General features: G+C 31.1%; 1 protein-coding gene and 1 long non-coding RNA gene across 3 annotated transcripts; one reads left to right on the top strand and one right to left on the bottom strand.

Annotated features, from left to right (window-relative positions):
• Positions 1-1,058: 1,058 nt before the first annotated feature.
• Positions 1,059-4,269, bottom strand: TfIIFalpha (transcription factor IIFalpha). 2 transcript variants are annotated; one of them, XM_076519319.1, is made up of 7 exons: positions 3,980-4,269; positions 3,695-3,741; positions 3,258-3,629; positions 2,860-3,179; positions 2,386-2,672; positions 1,957-2,297; positions 1,059-1,494 (listed from the first exon to the last, which is right to left on the bottom strand). In XM_076519319.1, exons 1-7 carry the CDS (start codon positions 4,001-4,003, stop codon positions 1,281-1,283), a joined length of 1,605 nt encoding a protein of 534 aa, XP_076375434.1. In that variant the 5' UTR covers positions 4,004-4,269; the 3' UTR covers positions 1,059-1,280. The 2 variants fall into 2 exon arrangements, with proteins under 2 accessions (XP_076375434.1, XP_076375433.1); XM_076519318.1 differs by lacking the exon at positions 3,980-4,269 and having other exon boundaries at positions 3,695-3,786.
• An 896-nt stretch (positions 4,270-5,165) lies between these two features.
• LOC117228337 (uncharacterized) lies at positions 5,166-6,965 on the top strand. The gene is made up of 2 exons (XR_004492289.2): positions 5,166-5,408; positions 5,512-6,965. It is a non-coding gene; the product is annotated as an uncharacterized LOC117228337 (long non-coding RNA).
• Positions 6,966-20,594: the final 13,629 nt, after the last annotated feature.

Below are 20,594 nucleotides of genomic sequence, written 5' to 3'. Positions count from 1 at the left end.
TAACTTAAGATTTCAAATACTATAAACAACTTGAAGTTACACAATAATATCTGCTTGATTGATATTATGCTGTGGTAACAGCATTTCATCATTCTGAAATATATTCTGTTATAATTAGAATAATCTGTGTTCAATCTGAAAGAGAAGAAACAAACAATTTGTTTCATAGAAGTGTAGAAAATTAATTTCGAATGTAAATAAAAATCAGATAACCTTTACCATTTATTATCATTTTATAGACTGAGTTAAGAGTATTCTGCTCCTCTATAAGTCCTAAACATATAATTTGTATAATTAGAAATTTCTTCGGATATCATTTGAATTTTTCAAATATGTTGAAAATATTAAAATCGTAAAATTTTAGGTGGACAATTGGAAAATTTATTTCTTTACTTTGCTTCGAAATTCTTATGAAATTCCTAATTCGCAAAATCTAAATGCATTAAGCATCATTACGTATAACAATTGCGATGGTACACATAATTAAAAAATGTTAAAGTATCGGGATGCTAGTGTAAAACATGCTTTATGAATAAATTCACTAAAATGTAAACAATTTCCTATTAACTACAATATAGGAGCTAAATTACCGGACCAGGTACATTTATGAATAATACAAATTTTCAAGTATGTAATAGGAGAATGTGCTCAAAGCCAATGTTACATAATACACAGTACACAATGCCATCTGACGCGACGCCACCAACGTACATATGCATTTACCTACTCCATGTAACATTGACTTTGATCACATCGCATCTTTCCCCCACTACTTCCTAACCTGTACTCCGGTCCCAGTCCCCATTTTTATGCCGCATTCTGGCACCACTTCTATCGGCTCTTCTATTAATCCTAAATGTACAATTACAAATTATTTCGAATATTAAAAATTATATAATTCCACTTAAAACCTAGATCCTCATACGTGTATCAAAGCAATAGTATAAAATTCTCCGATAAAAAATTTGCTCTCAAATTTTTTTATTAATAAAGATATAACTACATTATTATGTTATTTAAACTTGAACCGGCGTAAGGTAAAAATAAAATCACTATAATTGCAATCTTAAACAAATCATTTCATTATTATTTTATAAACCATTTTATTATTATGTTACAAATCATTTTATTATTATGTTACAAATCATTTGATTATTATATTACAAATCATTTTATTATTATGTTACAAATTATAAAGTTTTTCATCGTAGGCTTCAATATTTATTTAATCATAGTGAAAATAAATAACGAAGTCAGATGCGAAAACAATTATACTAATGTCAGTTCGATTGTGTTTTGATAGATAAATACATTTTATTCTTTATTGTCTGTTTGGTAGGATTAATTTTCTTCAGTATTTGGGTCATTACGTTCACTAATTGTTCAGATGTAAGACCAGTCTTTTTCGATTTAAACTTTTGCAAAAGTTCTGTAGTTGTCATTGGTTTACGCATAAGATACCGTCTCACTGCATCTTCCGTAATTCCAGATTCACTGAAACAAAAGAAATTAAATTTATATCTATGTTCAAATACTGTGCAGTATACAAAAAATAAACAATAATCCAATTTACAGAAATTCATCATATTAATATATTTAATATTCATCATATTAGCCGTTTATTTTGAAAGTGGCATAAGTCACTTTTTTTTTTTAAATGAAAAGATACCGTTCAATTGTAATTAGTGTTACCATTAACTCGATTTTTTTTAAAAAGTGATTTATGTCACTTTCAAAATAAACTCATATTCTTCCTGTATTAAATATCTCGTGAGCAAATATACAGGTCTATTAAAGTTGTATTCTTTAATAAGAGAAAAATAGCTAAATAGACTTATTGTTAATTACATTCGTATTTTGTCTTGCACTCTAATGTAATGATTTAAGAGGTTATTTTAAGTGGATCGATAAATTAAAAAATTAATCGCCACTATTAAAAGTACACAGAACACATACCTAGCTCCTGGTATATAAGAACTCACTGGTACCAAATTAAAATTGTCTAATTTCAATTTTTTCGATTGCGACAGATCTGGGGATCCAGATTGCTTCCTCTTCATGGAATCCGACATTCCTGCCACTACAGACGTGGGTGTTGCAGACCTAGAGCTGTGTGCACTATTTGATTTTTTATTATCTTTTTCTTTCACTGTATCCGATCCTGAATCTGAATCACTAGAAAAGTCACTAGACGAATCTTTTCCTGATGCCTTTTTCAGATCTTTTTTCTTGGAGAGTTTCTTTTTCTTTTTCTTATCTTTTTTCTTCTCAGAATCTTTACTACTCTTATCCTTATCCTAAAATGTTAAAAATAAATATTATTAATCATATTAATAATTACAGCATGAAAATTATTTTGTTTTTTTTTTATTATTCTCTTCTTACCTTATCCTCTTTTTCTTTGTTTTCATCCTCTTCATCTTTATCTTCATCACCATCTTTTTTATCTGCCTGTTCTTCATCATCTTCTTCTTCATCAGATGCAAGTAATTTCCTTAATGCATCTTCTTCTGCAACAGACTTAATTTCTTTTTGCTGTTCCAATTCTGATCCAGAATCCGAGGAATCAGAAATATAATCACATTCTCTGCCTTCTTCATCACCATCATCGCTTTCTTCAAACGCCTCTGAATCCGATGCTTTCTGTTTTCGTTTTTTCTTCTGTGAGACAACTAATATATACAGATTTATATAAGTCTTAAGTAACTCAGTCAAAGAGAAAGATACGATGTTAATAATTTGTTTACGGCAATAAATAGTAGTACCAGTCATTATTCTTAAATTACAATTAAAACTACCTAAACACTACTATATACGATCTTTGTGTGGATATTCAACAAGTATACATTGAATACTCACCCTTGCCTTTCTTCTTCTTTCCATCATCCTCGTCATCAGATTTTTTCTTAGTTTCTTCATCATCACTAAGAGAGTCATCATCATCGCTGTCCATCCATTCATCCATCTCAGATATTTTCAAGTCTTTCTCCTTTTTACCTGGCTTCCTACCTTTTCCTCCCTCTATTATTTCATCATCATCCGCACCTTCTTCATCATTTCTAAGTCTTTTTCGTAACATTAGTGAAAAATAATTCATTACTTTATTTCTACGACTAAATTCTTGTTCTGCTTCTTCTGCACTTAATGCTTTATACCTCTGAATGGGTTGAAAATTATACCTAAATAAATAAATTTTTGATTTTGCATATTACATTATCGCGAAGAAATGTAATAATCAAGAAATAAAATTATCTTACCACTCATGCAATGGAAAAGCTTCTATGGCTCCATCAGCTGCATGTGTAAAAACATAATAAGCAGCATTTTCACTTACACCTCCCTCTCTTATCCCTTTAAACTTTTTTCCAGTTTTTCCACCAGACTTAAGTATCCATGGTTGATCTTCTGGTTTGTATTTCCTACTGGTGATACCAAACTTTTTTCTTCTGGCTTCTTCTCTTGCATCTCGCCCAAATTCAGATCCTGCGCCAAATTTTGGCATTTCTTCTTCTACTCCTTTATATTCTTTCATGTTATTTTCACGTTCCATCTTTACTTGTGACCATTTCGAAAAGTCAACATTCAATGTTGCATTAAACCTCATGACATTGTGCTTCTTTTTATTATTTCTGGAAAAACATTATGTTTTATTCAATGAATACAAAAAGATATCTTAATAAACACTATTACATACTTTGGCACCCGTATGCTATATTCTTGTATAGATTGAGCAACAGCAACCTGAAAAATAAGAAATGTAATGTCATTCATTTTGTGAATTTTTAATCTAAAATCCAATGGTAACTACATTTTATTCAATCATAAAAGATAAGCTAATATATCGAATAATAATATACTTTAAATATGATTCAACAGTGATTATAATTCATATATACGTATTACAAAAGTTAATGTAAATAATGACCTATTTAAAATATAATTGTATAAAAAAGAAACATAATTTTATAATTTCAAATACCTTTGGAGCTGCTGGCGTCGTCATATTAGATGACAACTTCTTTCTTGTCACACGCAATTAGTACTTTCAAGATCAACCTTCAATTCAAACTGTTTTTCTCAGTTCAATTTGACAAACATATACGTATGTCTATGGATAGATAACCGTCAACTGTATGACCGAAATAGATATTTCACCTCACTCGCAAGCTTACGATCCATACAACCATTGATGAATCCAATGCGCCTTGTCTCCGGATCTAAATTACTACAATGGCACCTCGCTGTAGTAAGCCAAGATGGGGGCAACTGGCAGGTAAAGAAACTGCTTCTTCTCTGATTGGTTGGTGCTTCACAGCTAAACAGTGCTGCCCTCACAGTTCTAGACAAAGTGAGAAAGTGGCGAGTGAGCACTGTGTGTATTACTGTACAAGGAGTTTCGAAAGCAACGAATAATTTCGCAATTTTATACAATTTTTACTGTTAAAAATTTGAAAAACAAAGCTGAAACTTTCATACTTTCTTAGAAAGACTACATATTTAATGTAATAATTATCTATAGAAATGCTCAAACTCAGAGTTTTAGAGAATTAGAGTTAAGAATTATTGAGGATTGATACAATTTGCAAATATTTCTACAATTATTGAAATTTTCAGAAATATTATAATCTATGTTTCTTCACGTTTTCTCGGTGAGATCAAACAGTTTCACTGTTTAATTTACGGAGGTCGTAAGTCTCCGATTCAAATTTATATGACACCGAGTCTGCGTGATTCCGTATGACTCTTTCGAGTGATACGGATGATATGTTGATGTAGAATGGTTTTAACACCCTGTCATAAAAAATGCTGCCAATGAAGGTGTGCATTGTTCAAAAAAGCAGAATGGCTTTATTGCAGGAAAGAACATGGCTCAAAAATCATAAATTTAGAAATGGCAAGGAAAAAGACTATGGCTTTACGAAATTGAAAGTCCAACGAACGTGACCCTCTGTTGATTACACGTCATTCGTTGAAGGACTGTCAATTTGTCTCGCTGAGCCGAAGATTTCCCGTTAATAAATGTTTTTTAGGAATAAAATAAAAGGTCATTCGTCCCGGAAAAAGTTAGTCGGATGCAGCACGAAAGTTTCGTTGAAGGACGGAACGTTACTTATACATATAATTAAAAGATATTATAAATATATCACAGTTTGGTGATTAATATCCCGAATCGAATTTAATAATAATGGCCCTTTTCAGGATCTCAAATTCATTCCAGCCGGATAATAAAGTACAATGCTTTTTTTCTGTCTCGGAGTCTAAATTACCGACTCTGTAGAAAATACTGTCGTACGATAGCGGACTCTACCTAAATGAAACGGTCAGCTAGTGAACTACATCTGATAATAAAGAAAAGTATGTATCTAAGGTGACTTTCATAGCGTTGTCAGCTTTTAAAAGTACTTTTAGTAAGCAATTATGTGACTATTTGTTGACTTGTTCAAAAGTCCATTTTTAATTTTGTATACATATTAAACTATTAAAAATATATCTTTTAATCACAATTTTCAGGCATACATGCTCCTCAAATATATTTATCCAAGGGATGATTTATAGAGCAAAAGTACAACTATGTACTGGCAAAAAGTTTCCGCTTATATACATACACTTATTTACAAAGAATATTCGCATTTTAGAGTTATAAAATGTTCTTCTATGCAGGTAAGACAAATGGAGAATGTAAGGGGAATTTAAATTAAGTAAATAAATACACAATAACGCAATTTTTCATTTATTATCAAAAAGAAACCACAGAGGAAACAAAATGTTGTACAATAAAATGTTTCCGATCAGTACAAATGTTGGAAAAAAGTTTCCAATCAGTGTAAATGTTGAAAAAAAGTTCCCGATCAGTACAAATGTTGGAAAAAAATTTCTGATCATGGTTCAAATAACTAGTTTTGTGAATGTCTCAAGTGGAGGGAACACAACTTGCGTAAACACAACTTGTGCCTGTGAAAATGTAAACAAACACTTTTACCACTGAGGCATCTGAAATACAAAACATTTCAGTCGATGGATAAGTGAGACAGATGTATGCAATATGCCACATCTTATAAGTTGTATTTAAAACGATTTAAAGTTAAAAGTAATCGAACTTCTCAAGCAAGGTAATAGTCAAAGAAAAGTTGCAGGAATTATAGGATGTAGTCAGAGTACGATAAGTGATATAAAAAAAACCATAAGAAAAGTGGTCGTTCTCTTGCAACAACTAGAAAAAACAATAGAAAATAGCGTGCAATTGTTAAAAATATGAGGCAAGCAAGATCAAAACAGGTAAATGAACAGTGGATCTCAGGAATCGATTAAATGAAATGGGTTTCTTATTTTGAAAGGCGAAAACAATACCTTTATTCACAAAGAAACACAAGAAGAAAAGATTAAAGTGGTGTAAGGAATGTGCAAATTGGACTATGGAGGACTGATGCAAAGTAATATTTAGTATGAATCTCGTGTTTGTTTTAGAGCAGGGTATGATGAAGGAAAATTTTGTATGTATGACAGAAAGGGGAAATATATATTAATATTTTAGAAGATTTCTTAATTCTAAACATAGAAGAGTGGTTCGGATATTCTTCAGATTTCATTTTCCAAGATGACAACATTAGCTATCACCACAGCAAATTAGTAAAAGATTATTTAGAGTAAAATCATATTAAAACATTGAAGTGGCCTGTGAACAGCTCCGATTTAAACCCAATTGAGAGCATATGGGCACAATTTAAAAAATTGATTCACAAGAAAATACCAAACATTAAAGAGGAACTTCAACATGTGATAAAATTGTCGTGGAAAGAAATTTCATCTAGGGATTGTGAAAACTTAGCAATGTCAATGCCCCAATGTATTAAAAGTATCATATGAGCACGTGATAATTTAGCAAAATATTAATAATTTAATGATTGGTAACATTTTGCTTTCTCTGTGGTTTCTTTTTTATAATAAATGAAAGATTGTGTAATGTATTTATGTAGTTTATTTAGATCCCACCTACATTCCCCATTCGTCTTACCTGCACATACAAGAACATTTTAGAACTCCAAAATGCGAATATTCTTTGTAAATTGTATATCAGTGTATATGATCGAAAACTTTTTGCCAGGGGTTGTATACTTTTAAATATATATGTATATTTTCAGTTTATTAAATAATATTAACAAATTTCCTCGTATCGACATAATTTCTTATAATAGGATTTATGCAATGAACATCTCGTTTTAATACGGAAAGTTTTATTTTTTGATACGAAAGTTTTAAGAAAGGTATAAACAATTGCAACATAATTTTTAGCTTGATATTTATTTTTAGTTTTCATAAGTGTTCTGTTTCATAATTTGTTATTTCTGAAATTCGTTACTTACATAATGTCACGTACAGCAAAACACTCAATAAATGCTGTCCATTTTTATTTCTTGATTTCAAATTACAATTTGGTTCCGAAATTTAAGAGTTCTTCATCTCACTTATTGTTTCAATACTTTTGTTAAAGCTTTTTATTTCTGATTTATTTATTTGTATAGACTTTGCAGCTGCTATCAAGTGTATCACGTTTGGCATTGTTCTATCGTATTCTTGTATCTCTTTCAGACCAATTTTACAAAAGTGCACTCGCGTGCGGAGTTCATCCGTCGCGACGCTGTCTTTTATTTCGGTTCTCCAATTGTATCGTATCTAATCATAATTTGTCTGTTTCGGTTTCCTCAGTTTCACAACACCGTGTGATCATTATTATCACACAAAGACGCCTCTTCTACCGAGGGATGCGTAGTTTTTGGTCAATACACGTTATTTTTAAGTGAATCAACTGTGTTAACAAAATATCGTATTAATACTCCATAATCAAATTAATAATTAACGTTCAGTAATAGTTATACAACATATTTTGTGTGAGACTTGCGCAATCGTTGATTTATAAAGCATTGCACTAGAAATAGACTGCAGATCTTTATACAAAATAAAAATTTGTCAAGACATTTGTAAGGAACAGAAATTAGATAAAAATAAGTTTATTGTTTTTTATTCCGTAAGTAATCGTTTTAACAGTTTCAATAATTTTAATAAATTGAAAATATTGTAACAGTATTATTAAATTCTTCTTCTCCACAATTTTATATTTCAGTTAGTCATTTTTCCTATAATTGCATAAAATCCGCAGTCTATCTACAAGATAGAATGTGAAATCAAATATCTTTTAGAAATGTTCTCCTTTACGCAATATATATTTCATGCGAGTTTAATGTATGTTCAATGTATGTTTACTGGTTTAATTGGTTTTTCAAAGCACAATAAAGTCGCAATAAAAAATTGTAATAGTAGGCGTTGTGGTATACTTCAGTACCGTTATCGGCGTGACGTATTTTGCAAAACAATTTTGTTTGTGTATTAAAAACAGAATGTGTTTTCTAGCTTTCACCAACGTCATTCATTCGATAAAATACGCACTTTTCGCATGAAGAATGTAATTAGATTAACTTCAGCATGTTGAAGTTGTGAAATGAAATGGAAGACATCCGCAAGACTTGGCACATACTGGATGTCTTTTCAGAAACATGAAGTTAGAATATGTTCTAGAATATGTGTATATCATAAGTTAGAATTGTTTATTACCATTATATTATTAGTGCATGAAGCTTCGTCGAAGTTAAAAATTTAGATCTCCCCGAAAATCGATTTTTTTTTTTAAATGTACACTCATGTGTTCATTTTTATAGTGTATCGCACCTTTTTAAAAATAGAACTGCTCGGTTTATTTAAAACTATTGAATGTTTCGAGCAATTCAAGAACTACTTCTTACTTCGTAAAATTCTATATTTGGGAATGAGCTACTTTATGTGTCCCACATGCCTTGTACGGAGATGTGTAAAATAGGATTTTTACATTTACAGATTTTACTTGTACTCTTAATTAGGCCGAAGAAGAATGGGAACATAAAATTTTCTAAAATAACCGCACTTGCTGTCATGGTTCACAGTTTACTCACGCAAAATGTGAAACTGAATTATGATATTCTGAATAGGATTTTAAACAATAATTTACTTTTTATCGAATCAATATTGATCGAGATATCGATTAGTATTTGAAAAGTATTTGAAAAAAGTGATTTTTTGTAGATAGATTCACAATTTTGTAATTTCAACATATTATATTAATAATTCTACAATATAGGATAGGATATCTACATATAATAAACTTATAGGATAATTATATATAATTACTCTAATAAAAAATCCCAATCTTGAAAAATTTGTAATGATAATATTCACTTGCTTTATCTTCGTGTGCAGTATTATTATTCATTTCGCCGGCTTTACTTTTACGAGTTATCTATTGTTTTGTAATGACGTACGTATTTACATGATTACTCTTACTTGACGTGAATTATTAATATTTTTCATTGGTGAATTAAGTCACGCCACTTGCAGTTCAAGAGGTAATCAGTTTTAACGACTAGATCTGTTAAAAACGTTAACAATTCAACCTTTCAAGTCATAATACACTCGATGCAAATGAAGCCTCCAGACAAGTTTTTTCTTAGGCGAGTAAAAAAATAAATTAGCAAGTAACCCTTCCGGCATCAGTAAATAAATGTCTTTGTAGGCACATTTGACGTGAATCAAACATTACATGCCATTTTGCATGGATTTAATTACTCATGACATTGACATAATCTGTTTTTATTTATATTTTATTTTCCTATGGAAAAAGGAAGCAGGTGAAAATAATTACACGATTAATTTTAAGTGTAGAATTCTATTTGATACTTTATTATAATTATTGATAATTTATTAGTTAGTACTTATGTCGTCGTTATAGATCGACAAATACAAAATAACTATCAGATTTTACAATAACGATAAGAAACCATTTTTTTCAGTAAAATTACGTTATAATGTTTATGTGGAGTAATACATATCTAATTAATTTATAGAGTATAAAATAAGTTTTAAAATTTACAACCGTATCTTTTTGATGTGGAAAGACGTTTTGCAGTCGAGATAACCGAGATAACCGATGCATATCGGTTTGGAATAAATATGCATGCACAAAATCAAGTAGGAGAAACAGAAAGTTATTGTTATATTCTTTTGAATTTATCGAACTTATCAAGAAAGAAAATTTCACATTTTGCTCCAGATTTTATAATTGAGTAAGGGAATATTTATTTCGTTTAAAAATCAACAGTCTAGTGATTGTAGACAGTAAAAAAGGCTGACCGTAGACAGACACGTTAGGGGACTCCTATAAAATACATACAGGGTGTTCCACAATTACTTTAACAGCCAAAAATGAGGGGTAGCTGAGGTCATTTGGAGTAACTTTTTCCTTTGCGAAAATGCAATCTGCGGCTTTATTTACGAGTTATTAACGGAAAACACTGACCAATGAGAGGTGACGGCGCGAAGTTAGAGAGCCCACAGCACGAGGCTTTGACAGATGGTCGGGACGGACTCGAGCCGCGTTCGAAGTATTGAACAAATCACGAAGCGAGAACTTCCGGATTTTTTTTTACTACGTAACAGTGATATTTTTAAGAAAAACGCTGTTCACCTTTACTTTAGAACGTCTGAAGAATATTTACTAATTCTTCGAACCCGAAGTAGTAAGTAATTTAACCGTGACGGCCGTTTTAATTTTCTAGTGTGCATGACACCTTGTGCGTAACATATGAAATTTTTAACCCTAGAAAGATAACCATATGACAACGTACGTAAAAGATAACCATACGCTTCAGAGGCGCATGCTTTTCTAAGGCGTCAATTTTATACTAACAATGGATATTTATTTAAGTTAATCTAGTCATTTTAAAGGTTTGGCATTATTGTAAAAATAAAATGCATTTATATTATATTTTTTTATATTTTAAGTAATTTTAAACTTAAATCACTAGACCTTTATGAAAAATTAACAAAAATCAACAGTCTTCGCAGGCGCCTCTGCGACGTAGGTTATCTTTCTCGGGTTAAGCAAGGTGTACAGTGAAGATTAACAAAGTACGTAAATGATATTTTAATTTAAATAATTCCGTATCCGAACACAGTTCAACGAATGATTCGCAAAGCTAATTTAATATATAATAATCGTGTTAAAGGACGTAAGGGATATGTTTGTCAAATGACCTCAGCTACCCCTCATTTTTGGCTGTTAAAGTAATTGTGGAACACCCGGTACATGTACCTAAATTCTCAAAATTCTTCATTCCAATAAAAACGGTATATGAAACAATTTTTCCCATAGACATGGCTTAATTACTGCTTTCAAAATGATTTTTCATTTTTCCTGTAACATTCTATATATTTATTTATAACTAAACACTGTTACAGTGTAATAAAGAACTGAATTATTGTTGCAGTGCAAGAAGGATTTGGGATACTTAAATATAATTTCTGCTAACACATTGTCTAAAAACTATTACGCAGTATAAAATTACTTACAACTTCGTATCAGCGATTTATTGAAAAATGGAGCGATTAAGGGTAAAGATAGATTATCCGAAGTAGTTGCGACACATTTGTTTGGTCTCAATGTCGCAAGGACGTGTTACTTTCGCGCCTGATAATGCAATGAACACCACGCGATGTACGTACATTTGACCTTGCGTTTATCACGTCGAATGGCCTTTTACCGATAGCAGCCATGTATTTAAATATCGTATCTACAAAGCATTATCAAAAAATTAATCGGCCATTAGAATTCAAGATATAGTTTTATGCAGCTATAGTTTTTGTTTCGAACTTTAAAAATGTTTAGGATCAGCACCCTATGTAGATTGCTAATAAGAGATATCCTTAGATCAACAATTTGTAGAAATCGGTTTTTTAACACAATATATCGAAAGCCTTGTAGCCGAATTCGAATGTTCACATTGGAAAGTATGGAAAGCAGTGGCATGACCGGACGCGCAGAATAAGTTCAATTATTCTGCGTTCATGCTAAAGGCTGCCATTGCATCACGATACCACATGGAGCCTTTCTCTTAAAGAAATCTTTCCAGAGATATATTATGTGATCCTGGATAAGCAATTGATCCTAATTATTTGTTACACATTCCGAAATGGAAATACGTATATAAATACCTACATTTGCGTCAATATTGCTCTTTTCAACATGATGTACACAACATCTAAAAGATCAACCAATCAAATAACTTGATACCCGACAGATAAATTCAGTAAATGCTCCGTTATTAGCACCAAGTCATTAATAGACTTCGAGTCTTTATGCATTCATGGCACGTGCAGATTTACAAAACACATCATCAAACGCGATTAACAGATTTCGTGGTTCTCTCAATTGAATTTTTATCAAATAAATAACAAAAATAGAATTTCATAAAGATCCACAGTCTAGCCAACTTTCTTTCGAACTTACGTCACTATTTCGTTTTGATTCTTATTTATTCTAGTTTATGCGATATCTGAATTCTAGCTTAAGAAATAGTATGCGTTCCTCGTGTCGACTAATTGCAATAGTCGGAATCATGTTTGCCAGTAATAAATTAATTTCCAAACGCTTTTACCACTATTCTGTAACGTTGAAGCAAGTTTTGGATATCAGTTTCCAAGCGTATCAAGTTCAAAATACTAAAAATCTTTTTCTTTTTAAATTCTCCAAAACCGAGACACACGCAATTGTCATTTTAACGCTGCTTTATTTCGTCGCTAATGCGTTGTTACAGTAATTATACATATAATTAGAATGTAATTTACTCTGGTATATGATGTAACAATTCAAAATCGGTATACACAATTTCCTTGATTACGAAGGAGGAACAATAAAGTAAAATACTTTCTTTCTTTATTTATTAATGTTGTAACTCCGATGATTTATTTAGCAAATACAGGATTGTTACATGTACATATGTTCGAAATTGCTTATTATTAATTTCTATATTTATACTGAACGTATTGCCATGTTGTGGCTAAAAATACAACTAGATTAAAGCAGCTGGATAAATCAGTATGTAACTTCAAGGTTACATTGAACTACAGAGGGTTAGCAAAAATGTTTTCGTAGATTGTGTCACGAACATTTAAGTAACACTAACTTCTATTCTTCAACCGTTGTCTTGTCGTGACACTAGCTCTTTCAATCTCCCGCCCTTCTCGTTGACGGTGTTACAATTGTGTTACGTAGGACTAAAGTTCATTAAACCATACGAACTTCTCCGCTATAATTTCTTTTGTAAATCCTGAGTCACTTGATTAAATTGTATTGCGCAGTTCGGACGTTATAATTTCGTCTGTAAAATGAATAATTGTAACAAAAGGAGAGAGGGAGAGAGGGAGAGAGAGAGAGAGAGAGAGAGAGAGAGAGAGAGAGACCACCGAGATAGAAGCATGTCGCATTCTTATTATAGATATCAGATAAAATAAGTCACTATTTTGTTCGAGAACTATCGCACGAATGAATTTGTGTATTTAATAGATTTTTTTTCTAGTTATCAAAAGGTTTCGACGAGAGACTTCTGTCTGCAAAAATTCTTCTTTTTACGCAACAGAAGATATTACAGTGTTACTATCCGAACTTATCGCACGAAATATGCATCCGAATAACTTTCTGTAGGATAGTAGTTTACTCTTGCGCATCATACGTAATTACACTAGCATTTAATAAGATTATTTTTGTACGTTTCGGCGTGCATTTTACCGATTTTTTAAAGAAGAAATCCATTACGTATCCATTTCAATTTAACCCTAAATCTGTCGTGTTGGTTAAAATGACCGGTTTCACGGTTTTTATTCTCCTTATCCACCCCATGACCCTCTTCTCCTTTTTGGGGGTAGATCTAATACATTTTATGTGGATATATTAACCATTAACTTTTGGATAATAGTTTTGTAATGTTTTAATTTCATTTTATTTTTCGATTTAATGTGAATAATATTATAAGATGTTATAGTATTTTGTTTTATATTTCATAAATGTGAACGTATTTTGTACAATCTGCATCAGGTTTATAGAATCTAGTGTGAGTGAGATATTCAATATCTCTGTATAGCACGTGTCAACATTATTACATACGTGGCGGTTTTTTATTCTTTTTTATACTTATCAATTTTTAATGCGTCTAGCCACTATACTTGTCTCAAAAATGTCGATATTTTCACTGCACTGTACCGTTATCACTGGTCTGCGGATTTTATGCAATTACGAGAAGACTAAATCTATCCGGTAAAAACCTGCATTTGTGCTAAAATTATCGTTATTTAGTCTCACAAATGATATTATCGTAATCTATTAAATTCTACTATTAAGTTCATACATCTCCAAACATAGATTTAGCATTTTTGATGAATAGACCCAGCTTTTTTGAAAGTGTAATGCAAGATGTGATTAAGATTTTTAAAAATACGTCAAAGGTCCAATGAATGAACAAAAATGAAGTGAATAATATTGCACAAACAAAGTCATGGTTTTTATTGAACACACTTTAGAATACAAATTATAGATTTCAAGCAGCAATAGTTATCTTGAACGTGATGGTCGTCGTTAAGACAATTACCAATTAAAGTACAATAGGACTACTGTATTTTTAATGTGAAAACAGTATGATAAACGTTATTTTTCCATATGCATAATACGGGATCTATTCATTCACTGAGGGTTATTCATTCATTGGACAGAGCACACTAGACGAATTACAAAACGATGAAAACAAGAGAAGTTTGACTCTAGGTATACGAATCACTAAAAGCAGCTATTTTATTTTGCCTCATAAAAATAATAAAATATTCAAATAACTTCGTAAAAATTATTAAGATTTTTAGGGATTTTTTATTATTGTTCATGCCCAATGAAACAAAATTGAATAAGTTCCCTATAAATGTATCTATAATTTTGCATAGAATTTGCACAACCTACTTTAAATGAAATGACAATAATAATAATAATAATAATAAGAAGAAGAAGAAGAAGAAGAAGAAGAAGAAGAATGCATAACGCAAATTTTTATGTCACAGTGACGTCGGGTTAAGAACAGCGTTGATCAAGTGCAGGACTGAGTATCTACAACAGAATCTTGATTATCCTGTCCTCCAATATCAGAATTCTCTATTGTCCCAATAATCACATGTAATCAGCTCAATCTAGGGCAATTCATATGCAAAGTGATTTACTGTACGAATCAATAAAGATGAAATATGGCACTGCAACACAAAGTAGCTGTTTTATTATCCCAATATTCATGTCACTCTGCTTAAACTGGATAAACGAGGGTGCACTGTATATAGCTTTTGATCCTTGCACACCGATGCAAACAATTTTTATTTCATACAAAAATCCGCAGACTAGTTATCACTCCACAGTTTTTTTATAGATAGTTTTAGTGATATGTATGGTCCCAACTTTTTGCTAACGCAGCAATTAACTTTGTTGGACACTTGGGACCAGAGACACACATTGCACCTCTTTTAAAATATGAATATTTCTATTTATATTTCATTAGAGCATTATACAGAACTGTTAAAAGACTATGTTCTTACAATATGTAACGTCTACCACGTTTATAATGCACGAAAATATTATAAGATTGCATTTTGATAAAATTTTGTCAGTAACATATTAGCGGATTGATAATGAATAATATTAATAATATAATACAACATAATAATATAACGAATAATATTATTTTTGCAAATACCTCAATTATATTTCCTTAGCTGTTTATTAAATCTTTTATATTTTATACTTACGCATATCTTGTATAATGCATTAATATCCAATTCGAAGTTGAATAAAATTATAAATGTTTTCAAAATGGTATCACCATACATTTTCCTATTTCATTCAGGTACAATTTACGCGGGTATTCTAGATGGCAAGTTCGTCTTTATTTAAAAAACACATCGACAAAGAGATTTTTTTCAATTCATGAAAATAACAGGGTTATACACGTTTCAAATACGTTTACACACGTCGGTATAGCTATCAAGAGAAACTTTAACGCGTTTTCCTCGAAACCAAATTTTTTGATATGGCTGACACGTTATCTGAAGATCGAATTATCTAATTAACGTAAATTTGGACGCAATCTTCAAAATAGACTTGTCGCTATCACCCCTATCATAATTATCAAGAAATCTAGTTATTTTTTAATCTCTTCATATGCTCAAAACAACAAAAATGTTTCAAGATATAAATTTTAAAGTACCGCTATTTTGTTATATAATGAGACCATTTACTCATTCTGATATCGACGATAACTGAACATGTAAATGCTTTTGAAAATGCAAAAATGCAAATGAAAAAATTATTTATTTTATGTTAAGATATTGGAACTGGTTACTGTGGGCTGTGCCTTTGGTTTGTTTCCGGGTATAATTATCTTTATTTTTATCGAATAAGACATGTTCAATTTTTGTATTCAAAAGTAAGTAAAATAAAAAAATAAAAAATGATGTCTGAAAACAAACCAAAAGGCACAGCAATTGATTACTCCACAGTAACCGACTCTACTACTCACTGTTCATTTAGCGAAACACATGCAATTCAATTTTTCACGGCTAATAGTTTGTTCGTGACTAATAATGCTATCCTTGGACAGTGAAACACGTATGCAAAAAGTAAAAGTCTAATGTTTCTTAGTTTACGTTGAATACTGTACTGTACGTATTTCAAACGAGAAAGACATTTACGTTGTAATAACTCTTCATTGCAAAATTGTATCGTATATAGTCAGACATACAAACGCAACTTTTCTGACACTTCATCTTATTAACTCTGTGTAAGCTGCAACAAATTTGAGAAAATAATGAAGCACTTGCTCTAAAAATGTGCAAATGCCATAAATGCATAGATACAAATAACAGAAAACTTTGTGATACAAATACGCATTTGTTGAACATATTGTAGAGCAGATGGGCACGATTACACAAGAAATTCACACGATTCCTTCGAAGAACATCAATTAATCATCATTGGTGACCACTTCGAATGAGAGGGTCAATTATTTCATTTGCTTCAGTGACGCATCTACTTCACATCAAATTTAAAGAATCAAGAACATGATTGATACATTTAAGAGCTCTCAAATAGTATTCCCATAATTTTACTATACAAACCGAGTTTATTATCATTTCTTGTCTATAAAGTCTTCCTCTTTCATGAAAAATTTCTTAATTAATTATTTATTACGCTATGCCGAGTTACGAATGAAAAGTGCCACTGAAAAAATTTTGGATCTCCGGGGAAATTTGATACGTTGATTTAGAAAAAGTATGTCTATAGTCTGCTGGATTTAAGATAGGAGAGCTGATTTTATAATAACAAATTTGAAAAAAAGTTAATTTCTTTGAAAGATCGCGCGAACATTAAGGAAGGTCATTGTATGTCTGAGCTTTGTGACCTTTATTTTCTTTCATTGTATATATGTAATGTGCAGTGTTATTAATATTTAGTAGTTCCAATGAAGTCATACATTTATTTGCAATTTAGATCTACTAAGATCTACTAATTTCTGCTTAATTACTTGTTTACTACGTCAATTGTGAAAAGTAAACGAAGTGTTACTGTTTCCTTTATACATAAATTAAGTTCTATACGCACTAGATACGTGATTCAGACATATGTATTGTACAATAATAGAACAAGCTCACCTTCAAGTAATTCGTAGCGATAAATCTTCATTGGACATTTAACAAATTATATTTCTGTTATTGTTTAACTTTTATGCAGTGTCACTTTCCCGTTGCTATAGTGCTTTCAATAAATTATTATTATATTTATTATATATGTATGACATAAATAATGTTCTATTTCAAGTTTTTATGGAACGATAGGACGAACAAAGTATGTAACTTTATGTAACTTAGTGATGACAGTTATACTACGAATAAGTCAGCCGTAATTGCTATAGTAAATGAAATGTAAACAATACATTTAAAAATGGGAACAGTTTCAACATTCCGCTATGAAACCATTAAACGTAAAGTGTAAAGGAAAATATTATTTTGTAATTAAAAGTGGTTCGTTAACGAGAAAATTTGCGGTCAGTAATTAGTTTGCTCAAGACCCAGAAATCAAAAGAGAATGTGTGTGCGATTTCAAAATAAAACTGGCCAATTAATAAAATTAATCCTGAACTCACCTACAACATATGAATTTTTCATTATTTGAAAACATTTGACAAAATTTTTGAAATGATTTTCGGATGTTTTTACGAAGCAGGCAATTAATGAAATCCTATTAATTTAACGCAAAGCTACACTTTTTAAAGTAATATCTTTTATTTTAACTTGCGCATAAAGTATATTATCTATTTTAACATATTACGTCGTGTGTAATTATTCCTCGCCACTCTTTGATAATACTTCGATTATCCTAATTGGCTACATTTATAATTACAGCTTCCGAGTGATCGAAGATTATAGAATACATGGTACACTGTGCAATCACAGTCTGATCCTCGTCAACTTTAATTACTTAAACTGTTAATAATTCTAATTACCAGTTCTTTTCTAAACCAGTATCAATCACATTAGGAAGTAATGAATAACTACGCAGTCTTTTTATAATGGTTTGTAGCTTTATGCATTTATTACAAACGAGCTGACAATTAATCTCGATGCATTCGATATGCTTTGAAAGATCTTTTCATACGGTTTATATTATATTATTATATCAATATTTCGTTTTATAAAAGGAAATTCATTAAACTGCACATTTATTTGCAACAAATAAACAAATGTATTTGGAAAAAGTTATTCATCATCTTTTTTTAATACATATAAAATAGTACTTACAGAAAGTACAAAACAAATGAAAATTATCAAAGCGGCCGAGCTCGCCTCTCATTGGTCAGCGTTTTTCGTTAATAATTCGTAAACAAAGCTGCGGATTGCATTTGCGCTGAAAGTTGGTTCAAATGGCTTCAGGAACCATTCGTTTCCCGATTTTGAGCAACTTTTGGGACATCCTGTATTTAAGGGATGTTATCACCTCTTCAACAAGTATGATTCGATTTACTCCACCTTGTTAGAATCTGCACCATACGCTGTATTTAATGATGGTAAATCAAAAAATTCGTACGTGTTTCCAGGAATAAGACACAAAGCTCATCGTTATTAATCTAAGATATTGTTTTTTAGTTGAAAACGTTTAATGATATTTTTAATATAACGAAATATCATTACGTTAAAAACAAAGAAATACAAAAAAAATTGTGCGGGATTAGAAAAAATAGAATAAGGACCACGTATATTTATCCTCGAGTATATTTATTATTTCCGTAACCCACAGTAAACGACGATTACTTATTCCACGAGCAATTACACAATTAACGTTTCGTTACATCTCCGCAGCCGAACGTAAACGAAAACGAGCTTGCAAAATTCGAATTTCGAATTCGTTAATTGAAGTTACCGCGCGAAGATGTTCTGAAATTTGCTTCTTCCTTATTACCTGTAATATTTTGCGTAGTGATGCACATCGAGATAATTTGGCAAGCAATTTGATTATTCAGTTTGTTTAAGGATGACCTTCTATACATGTAATTTGAATAGGAGATCACGTGGCGCACCGTTCAGACAGGCTCATTTGCAATTCGATCGAAAACCTGTCTAATTATTAACTACGCGAAGCGCCACAGTGATAGTGACCTTGGGTGTTCTCCCCAGTTCAAGGACAGTGACCGAACCCTTTGGAAGAAACGAAAACAGTAGTTGAGAAAAGTATACTTTCACTCGACTGGAATTTATGTTAGATTATTTTACATCCTACAGAATGTAGAGCGCGATGTTTAACGAATGACACGTACTTTCAAATAATTCACGCAAAATAACTTTGTCATGGATTGAAAAGCAATTTTTCAAGGAGAATATAATTGCTTTCTACAATAATTGCTTTTTATCCAACAGTGAAATATTAAGTAAACTATAGAAAACCAATATTAATTTTACATCGAAGTATAACTTTCGAATAAATCTTATTAAAAAGTCTCGAATTTTTCCACATGAAAAGGCTGTACATTCGTTGGCTGAACTCGATGCTGCAGTTTTAATGTACCTGCACATTTCCGTTAACAGTTTCCGCGCGTATTATGTCTCGGGAACCGTTAAGCAGTTATCTTATGGGAGCAAATTTTTTTTTGCAACGTTCCTGGATGAGTCACTCTTAAAATTCTTTTCTTTATTATTTTCGAGTTCAATATTTTTCAGAAACATATTTCCTGAGTGTTTAATTTTTTAATAACTAGACTGCGAATTCCAATGTACAATCAACATTGTCTAATTGTAAGCTAATTTTGAAAAAAAGTAGGTGAGATGAAAATGTCATTCTCCTTTTAATGATTTTAATAAGATCTAAACTACATAAAAATATATTCTTAAATTTTTCTGATAACTCCACAGTTTTGTCTTTGACCCAGACTTTTTAAAAAATATATGGCAGGTATGGAGATTTACAGTTTCGAATATTATGATTTTGCATACACATACAGTTTAAAACACTGAACTTATTGCTTGCCCTGACCAGGTTTTTCGCCAAACATTCAGTAACATTTCAAATTTTGAAAGTTAATTATCAGGTTCCATGTACAGAAACATATTAGGTAAAAAGTCCAAATCAATACTAACCTTTCATACGATTCGTTGGCGCC

The sequence above is a fragment of the Megalopta genalis genome, chromosome 2 (genome assembly GCF_051020955.1).
Source record: "Megalopta genalis isolate 19385.01 chromosome 2, iyMegGena1_principal, whole genome shotgun sequence".
Lineage (NCBI taxonomy): Eukaryota > Metazoa > Arthropoda > Insecta > Hymenoptera > Halictidae > Megalopta > Megalopta genalis.
The sequence above is the reverse complement of the archived record's forward strand: the minus strand, read 5'-3'. Positions and strand labels throughout refer to the sequence as shown.